Here is a 24,461-nt window from a genome sequence, read left to right as displayed (position 1 = left end):
GGAAATTCCCCCTCTATTCCTAGTTTTCTAGTTTTTATGATTGGATGTTATTAAATGCTTAAATGCTTTATCTGCATCAAGTGATATGATGTTTCCTCTTTGAATCATTAATATGCTGGATTACATTGAGTGATTTCCACATATTAAACTAACCTAGCATTCCCGGTCTTGGTCATAGTGTTGTTATTTTTTAATACATTACTAGATTTGATTTGCTAATATTTTGTTGAGGATTTTTGTTTCTATGGTCATGAGGGATATTAGTCTATAGTTTTCTCTCTTTTGTTTAATGTTTTTATTTGCTTTGATAGTAGAGTAATTTTGTCCTCAAAAAATGGGTTGAAGGGCCGGCCCGGTGGTGTACTGGTTAAGTTCACATAGTCGGCTTTGCTGGCTTGGGGTTCGCTGGTTCAGATCCTGGGTGCAGACCTACATACGCTTACCAAGCCATGCTGTGGCAGGCGTCCCACATATAAAATGGAGGAGGATAGGCACAGATGTTAGCTTAGGGCTGATCTTCCTCAGCAAAAAGAGGAAGATTGGCAGCGAATGTTAGCTCAGGACCAATCTTCCTCCAGAAAAAAGAGTTGAGTGTTTCCTTGTCTTCTGTTTTCTGGAAGAGATTGTATAGAATTCGTGTTATTTCTTTAAATGTTTGGTAGAATTCACCTGTGAAACCATCTGGGCCTGGAGATTTCTTTTTTGTAAAGGTCTTTTTAACCACAAACTTGATTTAATAGTTACAGGAGTATTCAGGTTACTGTTTAATCTTGGGTGAGTTTCAGTAGTTATTAATTATTTGTTAAAAGATGTGTTTAGAAGACCAAGTTTCTACTTACAGGCTGTGTGACCTTTGGAAAGGTACTTTAGCCTTAACTTCTCTGGTCCTTAATTTGTTCATCCAAAAAATTAAAGAGTTAGAAATATTTGTCTTCTTTAAGATTTCTCCCAGTTTTAAAATTCTGTAATCCTGATAGGATAAGAGTGTATGTGTTTGAAGTTTATGTGAAAGGATTGTGAGCCTCTGTTTCTTGTTTCATCTGTGAGTTTTTGAACATTGGTTTATTTAGATTCACTTTGCCTTTAACAGGTAAGTTCTGTATTTTCTTTTTATCAATGGATTATTTGTTGATGAAAAGGTATGTTAGAGGCAGATGTCTTTATGCATTTATACATGATATACTTATGTGAAAAATAACTTTCGTAAGCTATTTGTGTAAGAAGATGTAAGACACATCATATGTTAGTTTTTAATGTTATACTTTCTTGAAAAACGTAAATTATCAGTTTAAAATTTATGAAATGTTAGAAATGCATTTCTCTTTTGGTGATTATCCTTCTGATTTAAAAAGTCGCTCATTTTTGGCTACTTAATAGAGACAATGTCTATATAAGTATTTTATATAGAATTCATTTTTAAAAGGTGCACAGTGTTGTGCATGCTGTCCATTTATTGGGTTAAAGCAAAGTGAAAGTAGAATACAGATCTGCTGCTGAAGGAAACATTAAGTTGCAGGCTGCAGCTGGAGGATTTTACGTAGGCACCTGTGGGTTTGAGTGCGTTCAATATACAGACTGCAGTAGGAGGCTGGCACTGCCTCTGCTGACTCCAGTACACTCCTTCACTGCTGTTTTGCCGATTTCTCCACTGTCCAGAAGACAAACAAAATGGTGCAGCACGTAGAGGGCATGGGAAATAAATAACCGTCAGTATGATCCAAAGGTGGGTTTGCTACACTGAACAGCAGAGAAAATTGTTTAACAAGATTAAAAGCTTGGATATAGTCCAGTATGTTGATATCCTTAGCTGTCTTAATATTTAACTATGGCCATTTAAGAATGAAAATGTATAGGTCTGAAATCTGCATGCCCTCTTATATATAGAGGTTTCAGGTATATTGCATGTGTAACATCAGTAAATGCATGAATAGTAACTTATGAATGGATTTATGTTTGTACTAAATATGTGTAATGTGTGTATACACACACGCACACACACACATATACGTGAAGGGTTTTTTCCTATCAATATTATGTTTTTTAAAAAGTAAGCACTTAGAGGTTTTATATTTTCTCTATTGCACATTTGTCGCAGCTCCTACCAATGTCTCTTTCCTTATATTGTTCATTTTATAATAGTAGAGAGCATTAGTAGAGCATTCTCTGGTGAGATGGAAAATAAGTAAAAGGAAACTGGAGTTGGCACTTCATATTTTATTGATGACTGTAATGCAGTGTGAGTTCGCATTGCACATAGTCATGATTTAAATGATTACTTCTTTTATGAAAGCAAAATGTTTGTAAGAACGGCCATGTTGTAGACAGAGAGTATAAAATAAGGAGAGAAGTAGGGCAAGTGAAATTGCTCTGTCCTTGGTTTCTTGAGCAATGCTCAGCAGTGTCATTTTAGAAGTACAGTATAGAAACAATTGAACATCAAGCATAGAAAAAAACATGGAGGTTTAGTTTCCCACCCACTCCCGGAAGCACTTTACTTATGTACTCATGTATTTTGGGTTTTGGTGACTACATGTTACTGGGGAGCTGTCCAGTTGAGACAAGATATATTTACTTAAGCCACACCCAACAGATTCAGCTTTTTTGTGCATTTGGGCACTATTTTAATCCTGTGCTGATTTGTAACTATCATATGTGGGATGCCTTTGAGTTGTAAAAAGAAAGAAAATACCAGATTCACAGGTTCCAGCTTAATGTGTTCTTGGATATCTGAGTTGTTATATTAATAGCACAGAAGAGCAGTGTTTAAGTTATGCAGCATTATCTCTAGCTGAGAGAGAGAGAGAATATTTGTATGAGAGAGAGAGAGAATATTTGTATGGTTCTAGTACAAGTATACTGCAAGTATTCTGATCGTATAGGTAACAGTGCTGCTGGTATACTATTTTTTGTTAGTATTGTGGATGTTATATTGGGGTATGACATTTAGAGTTCACATTTTCTTGTTTGAGAAAATATTTGTCTAGGCATTTTAAATACTTAGTTTTTCTATGCTTTCAATAGTGCAAAAGATTAAGTCTGAGTGTAAAATCTACTTATAATATTTTATACTAACAACATTTTGTATGTGATAAGAATTAACAATTGTATGGCTGTTTGCCACTGTATTGGATTACCTCACCGACTTTGCCGTAGACAGAAATAAGAATCAGCGTTAATCTTAGTACTCTGAAGAGTGTTCATTTTCTGTATTTTCAAAAACTGTTTCTTTTAGACAAATTCACTGTCTTCTCCCCAGAAAGAAAAAAAACCCACTCTTATCTGTACTGTATATCCCTTTGATTTTATTGAATAAAACAGAATAATAATATGGGATTTTTGTGTGTCAAATTTAGTGACAGTATACAGCTAGCTATAGATTGAAATATACTATATTATTCGAATGTTTCATGTATCTAAAATTGTTATATAACCCTGATGGAATGTTGCAGATGAAACAAAGAAATCTGATTGGTTCCTCACAAGACACCCCAGCCTTGAAATGCATTCTAACTAGAGGCTTCTACAGCAGCCTGGATGATTGGTTAGCATCAGAGTAAAAACATAAAAATGCCTTGGAGACGGGGAGGGGTTCGGAAGAGAAAATGAAGTTGTTAAAGTACTTCAGTAATCCTTATTTTTAAGCATTTTAATTTCCTTGCAGGTTTTTTTCCCCTTCAGCCTCCTTTTTTTTGCTTTGCTTATTGTTACTTCAAGGGAGCGTATTCTATTAAGTTAGCAAACTTTCTAAATATTATTTAATGAACTAGAAGAGTCTGTCTGAAAAAGAGTTTTACGTTGTGATAGAAAGGGTTAATGAATAATATAATTTCAGAACATTTATTAAATATGGATGAGTGGGACTTGTTGGGGGAAGGGGGTGGTTGTGGTGGAAAAGAGTTCTGAAGAATAGGACACTAATAGGAACTCTTTGGCCCTACCCTTCCCCGTCATATTAAAATTGCATTAGGTAATTTGTCATCTAAGACTTCAGTGATGCTTCTTGAGGACACATTGTTATTGACATTCAAGCAGCAGGCTATTGCAAGTCAAAACAGGTGGAGAATTGTTTGCTGTCTGCTGGCTATTAGAAACACCCTTGAGATGTGAGAACAGTATATGTTGTTGGCTTTTATGTATTTATTATTCTTGGCCAGTTGGTCTGCTGGAATATAGTTGTAAATTACAGTACCAAATAATTCAACCCTTTTATCCTTTTACAGAAAATATTTAAAATACACTTGTAGCTTTTCTATTAAAATTTGAAAATTCCTACATTTAAACAATAATAGATCAACCTCATTTATGGGATCTGGGGAGGGAAAAATTACTGTGAGCAAGAATGAGCATTTAAATTAAGAAAATAAATTATATTGAATGGAAGCAGGGAAGCATCGTAAAATAAGCATGTTTAAAGAGTAACATCTAATGTATAGATATATTCTGATAAAAACTAACTATATCTTTTAGGTTCCATTTCTGTGCGTATTTTCTAAATTATCCAATATGCTAATAAAGTTAGGCTAAAGGCAGCTGACTGCTAGTGTTACAAGCTGAAAACAAAATGGCTGGCAAGGATTAGTACTGTAAATTTGCGATAGAGAGCTGGATGCAATTAAAATATCTTTTGTTGAAGGAGAATGTTACAAAGTAAGTTGATGAGGGAATGACTATTGTACCAGATGCTTTTAACAATAAAGAAACATTGTTTTATTAAAGAAAATGTACGAATACTCTATTACAGCATAAAAACAAAAGATTTTGTGCTATAAATAGAGAGTAATTCATTTTCAACTAAGCAATAAAAAACTCTTGTTAATATTCACTTAACCATCATTGTCTTTGTAATTCTAAGATCCAGGTAGTTTCTAAGGGTATTATTTATGAATTTTTCTGATTAACAGTGTGATTAAGGGTAAAAGAAATTAAGAAATGAATACATTCTTAGAGAATTATGGGAGTATATTTATGAATTTTTAAGATTAGCGTTAGATTTATTTACTGATGAATCTGTTAGTTTAGAATCTTTTAGGATAGAAGAAATAGAATAATGAGAAAATTTAAAGATTGAAAATATAGGTTAGAAAATGGCAACATCTATAGATGTGTATATTAGGAAATATTTTTCTCTGTATAACTGTAACTTTTCCATTGCTTTTTAGCATTTGTTGAAAGATTAAATGACATTAAAAGTGTTGATAGGCTTGGATAGATTGAGAAATAGCTTCAGGGATTGTTAATTACTTAGGTTGAAGACAGCCCATTAACTCACATGTCTGTCTCTCACAGTGTAATGGCTATGTACTGTAAGCAGGCAAACAATGTAAATTTGTCATCTCCACTTCTCCAGCACATAGTGCAATGCCTCCAGTACTTAGTGAATGCCTAGTAATTGATGAATGAATAATAATAGCAAACACTTGTGTGTGCATACATAGATGCACATACATACGTAAATACATACATAATTTTACTCATTTAATTTTCACAACCGTATAGGATAAATTCTATTATTTTACTTTACTCATTTAACAAATGAAGAAACAGGGAGAGAAAAAGAAGTTAAGTGACTTGACCAAAGTCATACAGTAAGTGTTGTAGTCAGGATTTGTACTTTTGTGGTCCGGAAGGCTTTCATCGTCTCTTCCTCCAGTAACTGAAGACTGAGATGTGTTAGTATTCAACAGCATCCTTAGCCCTCAGGAGCCTACACTGTGTATGTAGTCTGACAGAAACTGCAGAGCAGAGAAAACCTTTCTGCTACATTGCTTTCAAAATTACTTTAACTGATACTTTGTTTTCTAAAATCCTTTTTCTATCACTTAGCTATAGCTGATGGTGCATTATTATCATCAGCTAATGTAGATGTCCCTTCTAAAAGCTATTTAAAAGCCCATAGCAAGTAAAACATAAACATACAGGAAGCAGTTGGAAAATACATGAAGCTTTTTACACTCCCCAAAATGGCTGCCATCGTCTAATCACTCAAGTCCAGTTGATTAAAACTTCTGAATGTTTCTCACCTTTGTCTTTTCTTTTCCTTTTCCATTCTCACATCCTTATTTAGGATTTCCTCTTTTCTCACTTAAATCACTATGTTTCCAGTCTCAGTACCCTTTATTCCATTCTCTGTTTTGCTGTAAAAATGAATTTTGATAAATGTAGATCCTCATAACTTTCAAAGGAAAATATGGCATGGCTTTTCACTAGTTCTCATTGCTATAACCATATCCTAAAACAGATACACATAGACATAGATAATACACAAACTTATCTTTTCTTAGAGATCATGAATATATTCTCCTATATTTTCTTAAAATGGTTAAAGTTTTGTTTTTCATGTTCAGATTTTTAGTACATTTTGATGTGTCTTTAAAAATTCCCCCCCCCCCCCCTTAATTTCTTGGTGCTGGGACTATGATGTGAGAAGGGGATCTAATTACTTTTTCTCATATAGAGAAAGGCAATTTTCTCACTTTATTTGTTGTTGAATAGCCTTTTCTTTGTCCGATGTTTCATAATGTTACTTTCTCATGTATGAAGTTCCTTTGTTTATGTACAAGTCTGTTTTCTGGGTTCTTTATTCAGTTGTTTCCTTATTCTTTGATTAAATATTTCTATTTGATCCTAATAATTCCTATTATTCAACCATTGTTGTATTCACGTTTCTTAGTTCCTTAGGAGAAAAATACAAAATGGTAGTACTCTAGTAAGAACCTTACTAATGACAAGTTTAGGGAAAGGAATATTGTTTTTGAATTTGGTATATTACATTTACCAAGGTCATGTTGTTAGCTTTAATAGTGTTTTTTCCTTAAAACGTTTTGCTTTCAGATTTCTATTTTCATTGCCATCATTATAACAATCAAGTAATACAGTAAAGATTAGTACCACAGTACCTGGTATTATGCTAAATACTTTAACAAACTTATTTGTTTATAAATATAAACCAGTAACAACGAAGTATTATTTAGGCATATAGGATAAAGTATAACGTATTTGAAAAAAATCTGAAGCATATGTAGATAATATGTGATTTTTTTTGATTTTTTTTATCTTGGTTTTTCAATGAGTGTCAATACATTTAAACATACTTATTAGTCAAAAGAGAAAGATGTGCTTTTTCTTGGGAGTGAAGTATGGAGGAGGAGATTTGATTTTTTTGTTTTATTGAGGTCATAGTAGTTTATAACATTGTGAAATTTCAGTTGTACATTATTATTTGTCAGTCACCATATAAATGTGCCCCTTCACCTGTTGTGTCTATCCCCCAGCCCCCACCTCCCTTCCCCCTGGTAACCACTAAACATTTCTCTTTGTCCTTGTGTTTGTTTATCTTCTATGTATGAGTGAAATCATACGGAGTTTGTCTCTCTCTCTCTGGCTTATTTTGCTTAACATAATACCCTCAAGGTCCATCCATGTTGTTGTGAATGGAACAATTTTGTCTTGTTTTAATGGCTGAGTAGTATTCCATTGTGTGTGTGTGTGTGTGTGTGTGTGTGTGTGTGTGTATAGACACCACATCTTCTCTATCCAGTCATCAGTCAGTGGGACTTGGGTTGCTTCCACATCTTGGTTATAGTGAATAATGCTGCACTGAACATAGGGGTGCATAAGTCTCTTTGAATAGGTGACTTCAAGTTCTTTGGATAAATACCCGGTAGTGGGATAGCTGGGTCAGATAGTATTTTTATTTTAATTTTTTGAGAAATCTTCGTACTGTTTTCCACAGTGGCTGCATTAGTTTGCGTTCCCCCCTGCAGTATATAAGGGTTCCCTTTTCTCCACACCCTCCCCCGCTTTATCTCCCCAAATTCCCCCTGGTACATAGTTGTATATCTTAGTTGCAGGTTCTTCTAGTTGTGGCATGTGGGACGCCACCTCAACGTGGCCTGATGAGCGGTGCCATGTCCACGCCCAGGATCCAAACCAGTGAAACCCTGGGCCACCTCAGCAGAGTGTGCGAACTTAACCACTCAGCCACGGGGCCAGCCTCTAACCAGCTCTTAGTTTCAGTGATCTTTTCTACTGTCGTTTGTTTTAATTTCATTTATTTCTGCTCTGATTTTTATTATTTCCCTCCTTCTGCTGACTTTGGGCTTCGTTTGGTCCTTTCCTAATTCTGTTAGGTTTGGTTGAAGACTGCTTATTTTAGATTTTTCTTGTTTGTTGAGGTGGGCTTTGAATTTCCTTCTTAGGACCACTTTTGCTGCATCCCATGAGTTGGTATGGTGTATTTTCATTTTCATTTGTCTCCAGAAATTTTTTGATTTCTCCTTTAATTTCTTCAATGATTCATTGGTTGCTCAGTAGCATGTTGTAAAACATTTCCACATCTGTGTCCCTTTCCTAGCTTTTTTCTTGTAGTTGATTTCTAGTTTCATAGCATTATGATTGAAAAAAAGATGCTTGATGTGATTTCAGTCTTCTGAAATTTATTGAGGCTTGCCTTGTTTCCCAGCATAGGGTCTATCCTTGAGAATGTTCCATGTGCGCTTGAGAAGAATGTGTATTCTGCTGTTTTGGATGGAGTGTTCTATATATATCTATCAAGTCCATCTAGTCTAGTTTTTCGTTTAAGTCTAATATTTCCTTGTTAACTTTCTGGATGTTCTATCTCTTGGTGTAAGTAGAGTATTAAGGTCCCTTGCTATTATTGTGTTGTTGTTAACATGTCCTTTTAGGTTTGTTAATAGTTGCTTTATGTACTTTGGTGCTCCTTTGTTGGCTGCATATATATTTATGTGTTATGTCTTCTTGGTGGAGTGTCCCTTTTGTCATTATATATTGCCCCCCTTTGTCTCTCATTACCTGTTTTATCTTGAATTCTACTTTGTCTAATAAAGTATGGCAACACCTGCTTTCTTTTGTTTGCCATTATTTTGGAGTATTGTCTTCCATCCATTCTCTCTGTGCCTGTGTTTGTGTTTGGAGCTGAGATGTGTTTCCTGGAGGTAGCATGTTATTGGGTCTTGTGTTTTAATCCATCCCATCTTTTGATTGGAGAATTCAATCCATTTATATTTAGAGTGATTATTGATATATGAGGGCTTAATGCTGCTATTTTATCACTGGTTTTCTAGTTCTTTTGAATTTCCTTTGTTTCTTGTCCTGTGTATTTCGGACGGCCAATTCAGTTAGATTCTTTTCTATGATGGTTTTCTTAGTTTTCTCTTTACTTATCATTTGTGTCTCTGTTCTGATCAGTTAGCTTCTTTTCTATGATGGTTTTCTTAGTTTTCTCTTTATTTATCATTTGTGTCTGTCTTCTGATTATTTGTTTAGTGGTTACCATGAGGTTTGTATAAAAAATCTCATAGATAAGATAGTCCGTTTTCTGATAGCCTCTTATTTCCTTAAACTAAACCGATTCCATCCCCTGCCTCTTCCTCTTCTAAGTTATTATTGTCCCACCTGTTTCCATCTTGTGTTGTGAGTTTGTGGTTAAAATGATGAGATTATATTTACTTTTGTTGTTTTCCTTCCTTTTATCTTTAATGTTATAATTAAGTGTTAGCTAACCTGTTCTGATAGAAAGCTGCAGTTTTCTGATTTTGTTTACCTATGTATCTCCTTGCTCAAGGCTTTGTAGCCCCCCATCTTTTTTTGGGGGGGGGAGTTATGAGGGACTTCTTGAGCATATCTTATAGGGGGATGTCTTGTGGTGATGAACTCCCTTAGCTTTTGTTTATATGGGAAAGTTTTTATTTCTACATCGTATCTAAAGGGTATTTTTACTGGATAGAGTATTCTTGGCTGAAAGTTTTTGTGTTTCAGAATTTTGAATATATCATTCCACTCTCTCCTATCCTGTAAGGTTTCTGCTGAGGAATCTGTTGAAAGCCTGGTAAGGGTTCCTTTGTACGTTATTTTTTTCTGCCTTGCTGTCCTTAATGTTTTTTCTTTGTCATTGACTTTTTCCAGCTTTACTACTATATGCCTTGGAGAAAGTCTTTTTACACTGATATAGTTAGGAGATCTATTGGCTTCTTTCCCTTGTATTTCCAGCTCCTTCCCCAGGTTTGGGGAGTTCTCAGCTGTTATTTCTTTGAACAAGTTTTCTGTTCCATTATCCTCTTCTCCCTCTTGAATACCTGTAATTCTTATGTTGCATCTCCTAATGAAGTCACATATTTCTCAGAGAATTTCTTCATTTATTTTTAGTCTTAGTTCTCTCTCCTCCATCTGAAGCATTTCTATTATATTATATTATATTTTTGTCTTCTAGACTGCTGATTCATTCTTCCATAATATCAGCTCTGTTATTTAGAGATTCCAGATTCTTCATCTCATGCATTGTGTTTTTAATCTCCAACATTTCTGATTTGTTCTTCTTTACAGTTTTAGTCTCTTTTGTGAAGAAGTTCCTGATTTCTTTGAACTGTCTGTATTTTCTTGTAACTGGAGTTTTTTTATGATAGGTATTTTGAATTCTCTGTCATTTAGTTGATAAATTTCTGTGCCTTCAGGATTGATTTCTCAGTGCTTGTCATTTTCCTTCTGTTCTAGAGAATTAATATATTTTTTCATACTGTTTCTGTGGATTTGTGCCTCCACATAGTGATAGTATCTGGTCACAGCTTCCACCTGCCACCACTGGGTGAGGGTCAAGAGCTATGTATTCTGAGCCCACTGTGATCTGTGGGTTTCTCACTCCAGCCACTGGCTGCTTTTCTATCTGTGCAGTGCTCTGGCCCACTGGCTGAGCTGGATTGCTGGGTGGGGGGAGGGGCACTTTTTTTTGCCTGCATGACCATGGGGGTGTTCTCACTCTGCCCTCACTATCTGCTTTTCCGAGGTGCTAGTGTGATGAAGACACCCCTGCAATAGCTTAGTCACCTCTGTGTGGGGCTTTCCCATGGACTGTGAGAGAACTTGGAGAGTGATGGTATTCCTGTGGAGGGCTGCCCTCCCTCCCCCCCGCCCCCTGAGCCACATGGTCCAGAGCCCAGAGTCACTGCCACTGGAGGAAGGACAGAAGCTCCCCTTGCTTCCTTCCACTTACTCTGGGGGGTCCAGCACCTCCACCTTCAGCCGTCTGGCTTCGTGGGTCTCTCAGACGTCTTTTGTGTTGTGTGAATGTCTTCTCTTGCTTTATGAATGTCCTTTTTGTTGTATTTTAGGGAGGAGAGTCTGATGGGAGAGCTCACTCTGCTATGATGCTGATGTCACTCCAAGATTTGATTTTTAGTTTATCAGTAGCTATCATTCTATCTTTTTAGGGAGTAAGAGGAATGAATATAGGGGTTAATTTTATTGTGAACTATGTGGCATAAAACAGAAATTCTGTTACTGGTGTCTTTGAAACTTACTTATCTTCATATATGAAAGCAAGAATTTTGGATGAAAACCATTTTATCCTGATTGCCCAGGTATGTAGTAGTTGTTTCTCAGGTTTCTGCTCTAGATATCCTGAGGGTAGAGATCAGAAACTGAAAGAAAGGCAATGTTAGGGAAACAAAGGGAGATCTAATTAGAAGCTAGAGAAGTAGAACCTTAGAGACCATGTTAAGAATTTTTATCTATTCTGATGGGAGATCATTTAAACATTTTAGTGTATGTGCTGTGGAAGTGAGCACTGTTTAAACATTTTGAGCATTAAATGGGATAATGATTAGATTTGTATTTCTCAGTTATTACTCGGCTACTTTGTGGATAAGTGTTTAGAAGAGAATGGTTATAGGAACGGATGCAGGTTGAAGATGGAGACAGGTGGATGGATTCAAGAGACACTTAGGAAGGAAAATCAACAATATTTGGTGATGAATTCATTGAGATGGGAGCTCTGATAGAGTACCAGGTTTGAAGGCATGAGAGGAAGATTAGAATGTAATATTTGGATATTTAGAGTGTGAGGTATATTTGAGACATTCAGATAGAGATTTCAAAAAGTCAGTTGTTAAATATGTTCCTTTCCAGTTTTCACACAAATAGATGAATAAGGAGCTCCCTAGTAGAATAATGGATTTAAATGTAAAACATAAATGTTTGAGTTGAGAGTGGAGAATCATTACAGAACTCTTGTTTGAGAATGACTTACTTGGTTTTCAAAAAAAATCAAGGGATTAAATAATTTCACTTCTAGCTATTCGTGTTTCCCTCCATCTAGTTCTAGATCTAGAATTGATGACCATCTAATTCTAGATCTAAAATTGATGAGGTGCAAAGTACAGGTAAAGATTACATCAAATTTTAAGTCAAATGCTCGGTTAAAGTGGCTTATTATTTCTCCTTCCCATCACCTGTCTTCTGTTCTCTGTCTTGGTTAATGACATTATAATCATTCCAATGAAATTCCCAAATCAAGAATTCTGACATTCAGAATTCCCTTTCACTCATTTCACTTATGCAAATTAATTAATTCAACAGCTATTGTCTGAGCACCTACTATGTATCAGATACTGTTCTAGGCTCGGGGGATAGAACAGTGGATATGAAATTATTTGCCTCTATGGAACTTACATTCTATTGGGAAGGATGGCCAAAATTAAAATAAATAAGTAAAATATAGAATACGTTAATGATAACTACTAAGGAGAAAAATGAAGCAGTGAAGGGAGAAAAAAGTATGCCCGTGTAATTGTGCTGCATGTGGGAGCATGATTTTAGGTAGGGTGGTAAGGGAAGGCATTGTTGAGGAGACATTTAAGTACATACTTGAAGGAGGGGAAGAAACAATCCATACTGATATCTGAGAGAAAAGTATTTCAGGCAGAGGCTTTGATATGGCTACATTCTTGGAATCTTTAAAGCGTGAGGGTAATCAATATGCTTCAGTGAAGTCAGAGAGATAAGAGTAGTAGATAAAGTCGGAGAGGTAATGGGGGCCAGGTTATGTAGCATCTTGATCTAAGCACTTTGACTTTTACTCTTATTAAGATGGGAAATCTTTGAAGTGTTTTGAGGAGAGGAGTATCATGACTGATTTGTGTTTTAACAGAACAATCGTGATTGCTGTGTTGAGAATAGATGGAAGCCAGGCTGCAGCAGATGCAGAGAAACCAGGTTATAGAAGAAGGTGGCTTGGACTAGGGTGGAAGTAGCAAAGGGTGAAAAGTAGTTTGGATATATTACGAAGGTCCAGCTGACAGGATTTACTGTTGGATTGTGTGTGTAGTGTGAGAGAAATAGAGGGGTTAAGGATGACTCCAAGGTTTTTGACTTGAGCAGCTAAATGAATGGAGTTGCTATGTACAGAGATGAGGAAGATTGTGAGAGGAACAGGTTTATGGGGGAATATTAGGACATGTTAAATTTTGAGATGCCTGTTTGATATTCAAAGTAGAGATGTAGGGTAGGCAGCTTCATGAGTATTGAGTTCATGGATGAGATCCAGGCTAGAGGAATCATCAACATATAGATGAAACATAAAACCATGAATCTGTTTTGGATAACCAAGGGAATGTACTTGGCAAAGAGTATAGACTAGAAAAGTGAGCCCTGGGGCACTAACATTAAAAGATTGAGGGTGTCGGCGCTGTGGCCAAGTGGTTAAGTTTGTGCGCTCTGCTTTGGCAGCCCGGGGTTTCGCTGATTCTGATCCTGGGCACAGACCTAGCACCACTCATCAAGCCATGCTGAGGCAGCGTCCAACATAGCAGAGCCAGGAGGACCTACAACTAGAATACATAACTATGTACTGGGGAGCTTTGGGGAGAAAAAGAAGAAGAAGAAAAAAAGATTGGCAACAGATGTTAGCTCAGGTGCCAGTCTTTAAAAAAAAAAAAAAGAGATTGGGGCGATGTGAAAGAACAAACCAGGGAGACTGAGAAGAAGATGGAGCCACAGAGGTAGTAAACTGTATTATATTGGAAGTTAAGTGAAGAGAAAGCTTTTAGGAAAAGAGAATGATTAACTGTATTAAATGTTGTTGATAAATCAAAAAAATAAGAAAAGTGAAAACTGACCATTGGATTTAGCAATGGACTTTATAGGAGATCTTGGTAAGTGTGAATTTTCTGGAGTGGTGTGGGCAAAAGCCTGATGGGAATATATTCAGTGAAGAAAGGGAAAAGAAAATTGTAGATAGTGATTAGACACAATTCTTTTAAATGGCTACAAAGTCTTTGCAATTCTCCATCCCACATATTCCATGAACCTACTCTTTCCTCTTTATTCTCAATGTTAGTGCATTTATTCAGGCTTTCCTTTCCTCTGGGCTTATTGCAGTGATCTTGCCTTTAGTCTATGACCTCATAGTGCCAACTTATATACACTTGCCAAATTTGTCTTTTGAGAACACTAGTCAGATCATGCTACTCCCTGCTTAATGCCTTTCATTTTCTTCTGCACGCTTACAGAATAAAGTTCAAATTGATCATCATGAATAATTATGCCTCTTGTGATTATATGTCTGCCAACTTTTCTACTTTGTATCCTGCTTCTTCCTCATCCTTTCTGTGCTCCAGCCATACCAAACTCTTTAATTTCCCTAAGTGCACCATAGTCTTTTATTCCTATCTGTCTTTGCAAATAAAATCTGGTACTGTTCCCGAACATCCCTTCTCTTACTTAGAAGTTATAGCTTTCCTGAGATTCAGGTTAATGTGAAGAAGCAGAGGCTATTCTCATTTTTAGGAAACTTTACATCTAGATGACATCATCATCTTGGTAGTATAACTTCTCAAGCCCAGCTCAAAGGAGTAAATTTAGACTAGTTAACTATAGGTTAAGCCCTTTTCCACATTACACAGTGTTATCCCAGTTTAGTCTACAAACCCTCAAAGTCACCAAAATAAAGAATGATTAGTAATAAACAGAAAAAAAGAGATCAGAGAGAGAACCTATGAATGTAATCTTTGCCCTCAATTTGTCATATTCATCTGTGCAATTAGTATCTTTTACCTCTGATGGCACTAGAAAATTTCAAATGGGTCCGGTTCATCACTATATCACAGTACCACACTTAATCTCTACTAACGTTTCTCAGCTTTGGCTGCACATTGTAATCATCCAGGGAGTTTTAAAGAAATATTTGTGCCTAGATCTAACTCTCAGAGATTCTTACTTAATTGATCTGTGGGGTAGCTTGAACGTAAGGATTTGTAAAAATCCCTGGATTCCTAGATCAGTCTAACGTGCAGCCAAGATTGAGACTCATATTTATCCTCTTCAGCATCCAGTTTCAACAGAGAACACCAAAAATTAAGTATGTTTGTATTTTACACTTCTTGTTGACATTCACATATTTTTAACTGTTATAAGTCTCTGTGCTGGACTTCTTTTCAAAACTCCAGTTTCACAGAACATTTAAAAAGTATACATTAACAAAAACAAAGAAACGCAAAATTCCTTCTATCTCTATCATTCTTTGAATCTAAGAAGTGCTTATATCTAGAGATATCTATGCTTACTAAGAAACTCCAGGTAGAGAAAACTGTTAAATTAAGCTCAAGAATTTAAGTGAGTTATACTGAGTACCCAGTTGGAAGGGAAAAAGTTTGAAATCAGAGATTATTTCAAATTTACCTTGGAATTTTTCATCTTTTTGTGGTCTCCTACAACTGTACTGTTAGAGCTCCCTAACATGTCATGAGATATGAAAATAAACTATATTCCCTTTTGCAAGGAGGTGACATAGAATGGTGGAGAAGAGAACAGGCTTTAGAATCAGGCCTAGTTTCAAATCCTGGATCCTGCACTTACTCTGTAACTATGGTCAAGTTTGCTTAAAGTCTCAACTCCTGTTTCCTCATCTATTAAAAAGAAAATTAATATTTATTTCATAAGGTTTTATTGAAAGTTGAATGAAATAAATTTGTAAAACTTAGCATAGTGCCTGGTACATAGTAAAGACCAAATAGCTAATGGCTATTTTCATTAACATTGGCACAGTCTAAGAAGCTAGAGCTTCACTTTTCAGTTATGTAGTATATGTATGTATACATATTCATATACTTAGTTTCATTCTATTGGTGGTATGTACAGTCATGTGTTACTTAACAACGGGGATATATTCTGAGAGATGCATCATTAGTTGATTTTGTCATTGTGCAAATATCATAGAGTGTACTTACACAAACCTAGATGGTATAGTTTACTACACACCTAGGTTATATGATACTAACCTTATGGGACCACCATCATGTATGCAGTCCATTGTTGACCGAAACGTCATTATGAGGCACATGACTATACTCTTGAAATGATATGATGAGAATGGCAATTTGCCTCTGTGGTCTTCCTCCTGAAAACCTATAACCCCAGTCTAATCATGAGAAAAACATCAGACAAACCCCAAATGAGATTCTGCAAAATTCCTGACCAGTACTCCTCAAAACTGTCAAGGTCACCAAAAACAAAGAAAGTCTGAAAAACTGCCACAGTCTAAGGAGCCCAAGGAGACAGCATGACTAAATGTAATGTGGCATCATAGAATGGAAAAAAGGCATTAGATAAAAACTAAGGAGGGGCTGGCCTGGTGGCCGAGTGGTTAAGTTTGCGTGCTCCACTTCGGCAGCCCTGGGTTTTGCTGGTTTGGATCCTGGGCACGGACATGGCACCACTTGCCAGGCCACGCTGAGGCAGCATCCCACATGCCACAACTAGAAGGACCCACAACTAAAATATACAAATATATGTACTGGGGGTACTTGGGGAGAAAAAGCGGAAAAAAAAAAAAGAAGATTGGCAACAATTGTTAGCTCAGGTGCCAATCTTAAAAAAACAAAACTAAGGAAATCTAAGTAAAGTGTGGACTTTAGGTAATAATAATATATCAATATTGATTCATTAGTTTTGACAAATGACTACACTATTCTAAGATGGAAAGCCAGGTGTAGAGTTTATGGGATGCCCCTGTACTACCTTAGCAACTTTTCTGTAAATCTAAAACTATTGTAAAATAAAAAGCTTATTTAAAAGAAAACAAGCGAAAAAAAAATACATTGTAAGACACCTTTATTTTTAACAGAGTTACTCTGTTAATTTAATTCAGTGTTGGGCTTGACATTTTGTATATTTATTGTGCACCTTGAAAGCACAGTCATCAACTTTTAGAATACTGGCATTATTGCTGGTGATTGCTCCACTTACAATTAGCTAGTCTGCTTTGTTTCCCTGTTATTAGTCATCATCATTGATGCATAGCTACATCGTGAGAATCAAAACATTCTGTGTTTAGCAGAACTTTTCTTGAGCTTGAATAGACTTTCTTGGACATTTTATATGCCTTAGGCAAATATAGATTAATAACTCTTCATAGGAAAAGTTATTTTTCTTTTTTAAATTTAGAGTATACAACCTAGGTCTGTGAAAACCTGTGAACTTGCCACTTTTATATTCTGCCAAGCTTTGAAAATATTTTGTAGTGTACTTTTGAAAAATATTAGCTATAGTATCAATGGCATTATGTTAATCAGTGTATTTTAGTTAGTGTAGAATGCTTTCTTTTTAGAGGAAGAGACACAGTAGATGTTTTCTTAAGAACCAAATCACTTTTAGGTAGGTCTGGGCTTACCTATGAAAATTCTTATTGGTAAATGAAGATCATCGAGATTGATATGGAAATAAGGTCAGAGTGCTTTGGAATACTGTTGCTCATCTTTCCTTTTTATATTTATAGTTTAGATAAGAAAAGGAAAACACTAAACTCAAACTGTATCTCAAACTATATCAATACCACATATTGTTTTTTTTCTTGAACTTGATTTTATATACATTAATTTTAGAGCTGGCCTTTGACAAAATTAGTTCCACAATTTGTTTTGTTAAGAAAACCCACTCCATACCAGACTCCAAGTTGGTGCTGAAAATAGCAACATGAAAAAGTCTTTCAGAGGCACACTTTGAACATTTTACAGTCCAGAGATAGTCATATGAATAATTAACTATTATACAGTGTATCTGTATAATGTGCTATGGAAGCACGGAAGAGGGAACACTTAATTCCTCCTGGTAGGCATTCAGAAAGTCTTTATAGAGAAGATAGGAAATGACATTTAAGCCATCTTTTGGTAAAAGGATGATGTTGTTGATCTTGATAATGATAGATAAAGATTCCAGTTATCATTTAATAAGTGTTTACTTAGTGCCAGATGGCCTGATGTATTTTATGTACATTACTACATTTGTTTCTCATCACAACTCTGTAGGAGATTACTATATCAACTTCACAGATAAGGAAACTGAGATTCAGAGAATTTAATTAATTTTCGTAAGGTCATATAAATAATAGTAGTTCGAAGGTTGAATCCAACTCAGCTCTGCTAGACGCAAGGCACCATTAATTCATGTTGAATACAATTTCATTATATGGTCAAGTAGAGGTAACTGCATTTTAGGCAGAGGAAACAGTATGAATAAATTGATGGAGACCTTGTAATGCATTTCCTCTTTGAATATCATCAAGTAGTTTGGTGCTGCCGAAGTATAGAGAAGTGGGTTATTTAGGATTTTATGGTGGCAAGTAGCAGAAAGTTTGACTCAGAATTGCTTATAGCAGGAGTTAGCAAACTTTTTTCTGTGAAGGGACAATAGTAAATATTTTAGGCTTTGCAGGCCATATAGTTGCTGTTGCAGCTACTGAACTCTGTCATTGTAGTGCAAAAGCAGCCATAGACTGTATGTAAATGAGTGATCTTGAGTGTGTGCTAATGAAACTTTATTTGTAGACACTGAAACTTGAATTTCATGTAATTTTTGTGTGTCACAAAATAATTATTCTTTTAACTTTTTTCCTATCATTTAAAAATGTAAAAACCATTCTTAGCCCACTAGCAGTCCAAAAATAGGTGGCAGGCCTGATTAGATTTGTGGGCTAGTTTACTGACCTCTGGTTTATAAAATGAAGGGAATTTATTGGATTATAAATTATCCAGAGATATTATAATTGGATTATAAAACTACCCAGAGATAGTGTAGTTTTCTTCAGTAAGTCAGTGTCCAAAAAGGACTTTGGTGTCTTCCATCTCCCTACACTAATTTTCGTAGAGTTAACTTTATCCTATGGTTTATTCCCCTTGTGTTTACAAGATGGCAGCCAGAATATACAGGTTCTCCATGGGGCATCTTCTATGTCTAGGGAGAGATGAGATCTCTTCCAGGAACTCTTTCTCTTTCTTGGACTTAATCCCATCAGGTTTCACCCCACCCACTCCATAGGAACCATGCTAAATCATCTACATTGACTAAATTTAATGATCAATTCTTAGTCTTCATATTACTTGACCTATCTACATTTGATCTTGTCCCTTCCATAAAACCCTTTCTTTACTTGACTTCTGTTCTTTTCTAGTTTTGTTCCTATTCTCTGGCCACTACTTCTTATTGTCTGCTGGTTTCTCCTCCTATCCCCAGTCTGCCCATGTTGGTTTCAGTCCCAAGGCTTAGTCCTCTGATCTTTTCTGTCTCTCTGTCTCATCTATACCCCCTTCCTTGAGGATGTCATACAGTTTAAATATGTACTGATGGCATATGTATATCCATCTCTCCTTACTTATCCGATAGGCATCTCAAACTTCGTATATCCAAAACTGAGCTCCAAATACTTGTCTCATCACCAAACCTATTCTCATAGACTTTTCGATCTCAGTAAATTGCAGAGCTGTTGTTTGGACCAAAAATATTGGAATTACTCTTGACTTCTTTTTTCATCTTTCTCTTCTGACAGCGGATTCTCTCCTCTGCACCTTCAGAGTATATCCAGAATCTGACCTCTTCTCACCTTGGGCTACTCACTTAGTCCAAGTGTTCATCGTTCTTCTGGATTTTTGCAGTAACTTCTTCACTGGTCTTTGTCTGCTTCTGCTCTCCTTTCCCCTCCGTACCCCTCTGACCACCAGCTTAATGATTTCTTTGTTATAGTAGAGGGCAGTGGAGAGTCTTGAAAAAACACAGATTTTGAAGCCAGATAATTTTAATTTTAAGATTGCTACTTACTAGCAATATGATTTTGGGAAAATCACTTTACTTCTCTGACTCTCAATCTTACATTTAAAATGAGTGTAATACTTGTTTCATAGAATTATTATTATTATTAAATGAGATAATATTGTAAAGACCCTACTGGCACTGTTGCCAGGAGAACAGATACTGAACAAGTTCTGATTCCTTTTCTCTTTTCTACCGCAAACAGATGAGCTGCTTTTCATCTCTATGGTTGTCAGAGTGCTTATGTTGCCAGGGAACATCTTATGTATGTACCTCTTTGTAAGTGACCTTTGGCTAATAAATAAATCTGGTTTGTGTTCCTGATCCTTCCTTTTGCATTTCTTTAAATTTCATTCGTGCCCTCCAATTCATGTCTTCCCCTGTTGGCATTAAGTGTATACAATTCTTGCAGATTCATAGCTGGATAGTAAAAGGGACCAGAGATCATACCTGAATAGTAAGATTGTAATCTATATGTATTGTATTCCATCCAGTTTTAATACCATCCACCTCTTCTTTTAGGGTCATATATTTAAGTTTCTAAAGGAGAATTAAAGATAACCAATTTCAAAATTATAATTCATAAAGTCTAATCTAATATTTATTCTAGCACATTATTTGGCTGAGAACACTAAAGATGAGCTTGAGTACCAAATTCAAAATCACTTAAGTTGTTTATCTTTCGCCTGTAACATTTTGATCCTGGATTGAGAAGAATAATCATTTAAAGTATCCTCTTCTTGCAGGAAAGAAAATATTTTTCTTGAAATTGTTCACATGCTTTTTTATTAGACTTTCTCTAACTTAAATCCCTTCATAGGAAATCACTGAATACTGAATATCCCTACAGAGATAGTTGGTATTTCTTTACTAGGACTAGTTTAGTGCTTTAATACACCTGAGTTGAAAACTGTCTACCCTCTGAGGTAAATTCTCCTTATGACATTTTCAACTTTGAAGTAATGGGAATAGGAAATCTATTAACAATGTTTCTCATTATTTAAGGTAATTTGTTTTATATTACTTGCTGGATTTAACTCATTATGCTGATAAAAAACAAATGTTCTCTGATGATTATTTCAAATCCAGGAAATCTAAGCTCTGATTTTAAAAGCTAGCACTTGAATTGGAGGGCTAGGTCTTTTCTTTTTTATTTCTGTGCCTGTTACATTGGTGGGTTCTCCTCTGAAAAGTTCATAGTATATTTGAAGTAAGTCTTTAACTCAAGTTAGGTGAGTAAATTCTAACTTCACAGACACGGCCCTGTCCTACCTTCTACACTACAGGGTGAGGTAATCAGTATTATGCAAATAACTTGACTGAAGGTCTTCTGTTTTGTCCATAAATGTAGATGTAAGTATTATGTGTGGGAGGTCTTATCTGTACTGAAGAAATTGTGTGTTAAGCAAAGCAAAAACATTCAAGTACTGTGTATCATTGCAGTCTTGCTATTTTGGATAATAGTTTCATTGGTTCCATAAGCATACCGTAACAAACACTTTTAAAGAGTTTGAAAGTTTTTTATACACCATCTTGGGGCAGTGGTGAGTTTATTATTTCAAAAACAATCTTTAACTATTTACCTTTACCTGAGAAGTAATCTCAACTTTTATGATTAGTCTCCACTGGGGTAAGATATGGTTAAGGCTTCAGTGTTAGAGGAGTGAATTGTTGAAGTTTACTGCAATGTATTTCTGTTTTAATTTGTAAAATTCAGGCAGTTAAGACATTTTAGATTATGCTGGTGTCAAAATTGGTGACTTTTTGTCTTGTCATTGGCTTGCTGACTGAAAACTATTTCTTAAACCATTTCTTGCCTACATTTTTCCTGTGAGTTGTTTTATTGCTACCCTTACACTGCAGATGCTGCAAATTTAATACTATTTGAAGTTTATTTTTGGTTATTTTTCTCCTATTATTGTTTAGGAAGACAGTGCTGGTGAGGGGAGATGTTTATGTTTTATTCATATTACTTCTCATACTTCAAGCATATGTTTTGATGTTAAAACAGAGAATGTGATGCATATATTTAATTTTATCCATGTAGAAAAATCAGAAAAATGAAAATTTAAGACATAGCTGAATATGAGTGTTGCTCATTGTAACTGATTCCCAAGTAAAGGAGAAGAAGGATACTTGCATGACAAAATTAAATGATCACTAAGAAGGAAAATAGACTAGAACTATATTTACACATCCTATTACCTGACATAAGATGCCATAGATTTCTGGGTATAGTTTTCTTTCTTTCTTTCTTTCTTTTTTTTTTTTTTTTTTGGTGAGAAAGATTGTCCCTGAGCTAACATCTGTTGCCAATCTTCCTCTTTTTGCTTGGGGGAGATTGTCACTGAGCTAATATCTGTGCCAGTCTTCCTCTGTTTTGTCTGTGGGATGCTGCCACATCATGGCTTGATGAGCGGCTTGTAGGTCCATGCCCTGGATCTGAACCTGCAAACCCTGGGCCACTGATCAGAGCACGTGAACTTAATCACTATGCCACCTGGCTGGCCCTTGGGTATAGTTTTCTATTTTGATAAAGTGAATCTTTATTCCATGATAGTTTAACTCTTCATAATACCTTTTTTTCTTTATCTGTTGAAAGACCTGCATTGTTTGACCTTTAGAATTTCTCACAGTCTGAATTTCATTGATTGTATGCTTGGGAACACTTTAACATTTTCTTCAGTCCTTTGATTTCCCTGAAAACAAGTAGATTCAGAGGTTTGCCCAGACTCAAGTTTGACTGCTTTGGCAAAACTGTGGTGGTTGTGTTCCTTTCATGAAAGGGCATATTATGTTTGGTTTTTACTCTTTTTCGATGTTATTAGCCATAGATGCTGGTACCTGTAGAGCTATTAATTCATTGCAAGTTGTAAAATGGTGATATTCTAATTCTATCTTTTGTTTCCCATTTATTATCTGGAATAATTTTATAAGGAGATCTCTCTTACATACTCTTTGGCTACTAGTAGTTTATGTAGGAAATATAGGATGAATTGCTTAATTCTTTAACAAATTTCCTTTTTACCTTCTATTTCTTTTAAGATCTTGTGTTATGGTTTTTTGTGCTTGCACTTCTTAATCTTTATTACTGAAATTATTTTTATTTCTAATTTTTTCTTGGTTTCTGTCTCCTCATCTCTGAGTTTTTCTGATTCTGATTTACATTCTTCTTTCCTCTATTATATAATTTCCTTATATCTCCAAAATATGTAAATATGATTTTTATTATGATAAAACATACAGCCCCAGGGATTATTTGATGTACCTTAGATAAAAAAGTGGCTGTAATTAATTTAGACATTGCTTTGAATCAAGGCTTCTAAACTGGAATTCTGTGAATGATAAGGCAGAAGAGAGTGTATATGCGGGTAGGGAAAGAACACCTTCACTTTCTTTAGATCTTCAGAGGGGAGTATAAAACAACTCCACAAAATAAGGGTAAGAACTTTGGTTTATGTAGGAAAAATCCTCAAATATTTTAATGATTGAGATTATAAGAAACAAAAACAAATGATAGATTTAGTAGTTTTAAGATGTAGATGGCACCAGAGAAGACATTACATCAGTTTCATTATCTATTTGCTTATGCTCTTTCTGATTTTATGCAGATGGAGGGAGCGAGGAGCCACCGGATCGAAGACAGTCAAGTGTAGACTCTCGCCAGAGCCGCTCTGGGCAAGGTAAATTTTCATTAAATTTATTATTAAATTTAAAAGAAAAGGTGTCAGCCGTTCCTTTCTAGTACTTAATCTAAAGACTGGAGTTTCTGCTGGGTCTAGTTTATATATTCTAGTTTCTCATTTAGGGCTTTAAATGTTACAGTCTAAAAGGTCTGGGGCTGGCCCTGTGGCCGGCTGGTTAAAGTTCCACATGCTCCACTTTGGCAGCCCGGGTTCGCAGTTTGGGATCCCAGGCATAGACCTACTTCACTCGTCACCTGTGCTGTGGAGGCATCCCATATACAAAGTAGAGGAAGATTGGCACCAGTGTTAGCTCAGGGCTAATCTTCCTCAAGCAAAAAAAAAGGAAGATTGGCAACAGATGTTAGCTCAGAGTGAATCTTCCTCACCAAAAAAACAAAGAAAACCAAAAAAGATAAAATAAAATTTCTATATGATATCATTTATTCAAGATAAAAGAAAATGAAAAATGGTCTCATGTCATTTTAAAAATGATATTAAGCCTTTAAGTAATTTTGGAGCATTGTGGTATATGGCTGGATGTCACTTGTGGAATATAACCAAAAGTAAATTTTTAGCAGTAACATTTGTTGGAGTATTATCACACTGGCTTTTGAAAATTTTATCGGTGCAATATTTGTTGCCTTAGCTCTGTCAGAACAAATGGTTTTTATTTGTAATTGCTGTCTTAAATTAGAGTCTTCTTATTTTCCTTTTCTGTTTAAAACTTATCATAGGCTTTTTACTGTTTTTTTTGTTAAGATTTTTTTATATTTTTCCTTTTTCTCCCCAAAGTCCCCCGGTACATAGTTGCATATTTTTAGTTATGGGTCCTTCTAGTTGTGGCATGTGGGATGCTGCCTCAGCATGGCCTGATGAGCGGTGCCATGTCTGCACCCAGGATCCAAA

The 24,461-nt window shown here is 35.6% G+C and overlaps 1 protein-coding gene across 16 annotated transcripts in view; it reads left to right on the top strand.

The window, feature by feature from the left end:
* TANC2 (tetratricopeptide repeat, ankyrin repeat and coiled-coil containing 2) overlaps window positions 1-24,461 on the top strand; it is a 386,637-nt gene that overhangs the window by 93,415 nt on the left and 268,761 nt on the right. For 14 of the 16 annotated variants that reach the window (XM_070561684.1, XM_070561681.1, XM_070561680.1 and 11 more), the window contains one exon: window positions 23,481-23,552. In XM_070561684.1, the coding sequence (XP_070417785.1) occupies window positions 23,481-23,552 (72 nt within the window). Of the gene's footprint in view, window positions 1-1,604; window positions 1,724-23,480; window positions 23,553-24,461 lie in introns of those variants that run through there. The other 2 variants (XM_070561692.1, XM_070561686.1) reach the window with 1 other exon arrangement.

This window comes from Equus przewalskii, chromosome 10, assembly GCF_037783145.1.
Source record: "Equus przewalskii isolate Varuska chromosome 10, EquPr2, whole genome shotgun sequence".
NCBI lineage: Eukaryota > Metazoa > Chordata > Mammalia > Perissodactyla > Equidae > Equus > Equus przewalskii.
The sequence above is the reverse complement of the archived record's forward strand: the minus strand, read 5'-3'. Positions and strand labels throughout refer to the sequence as shown.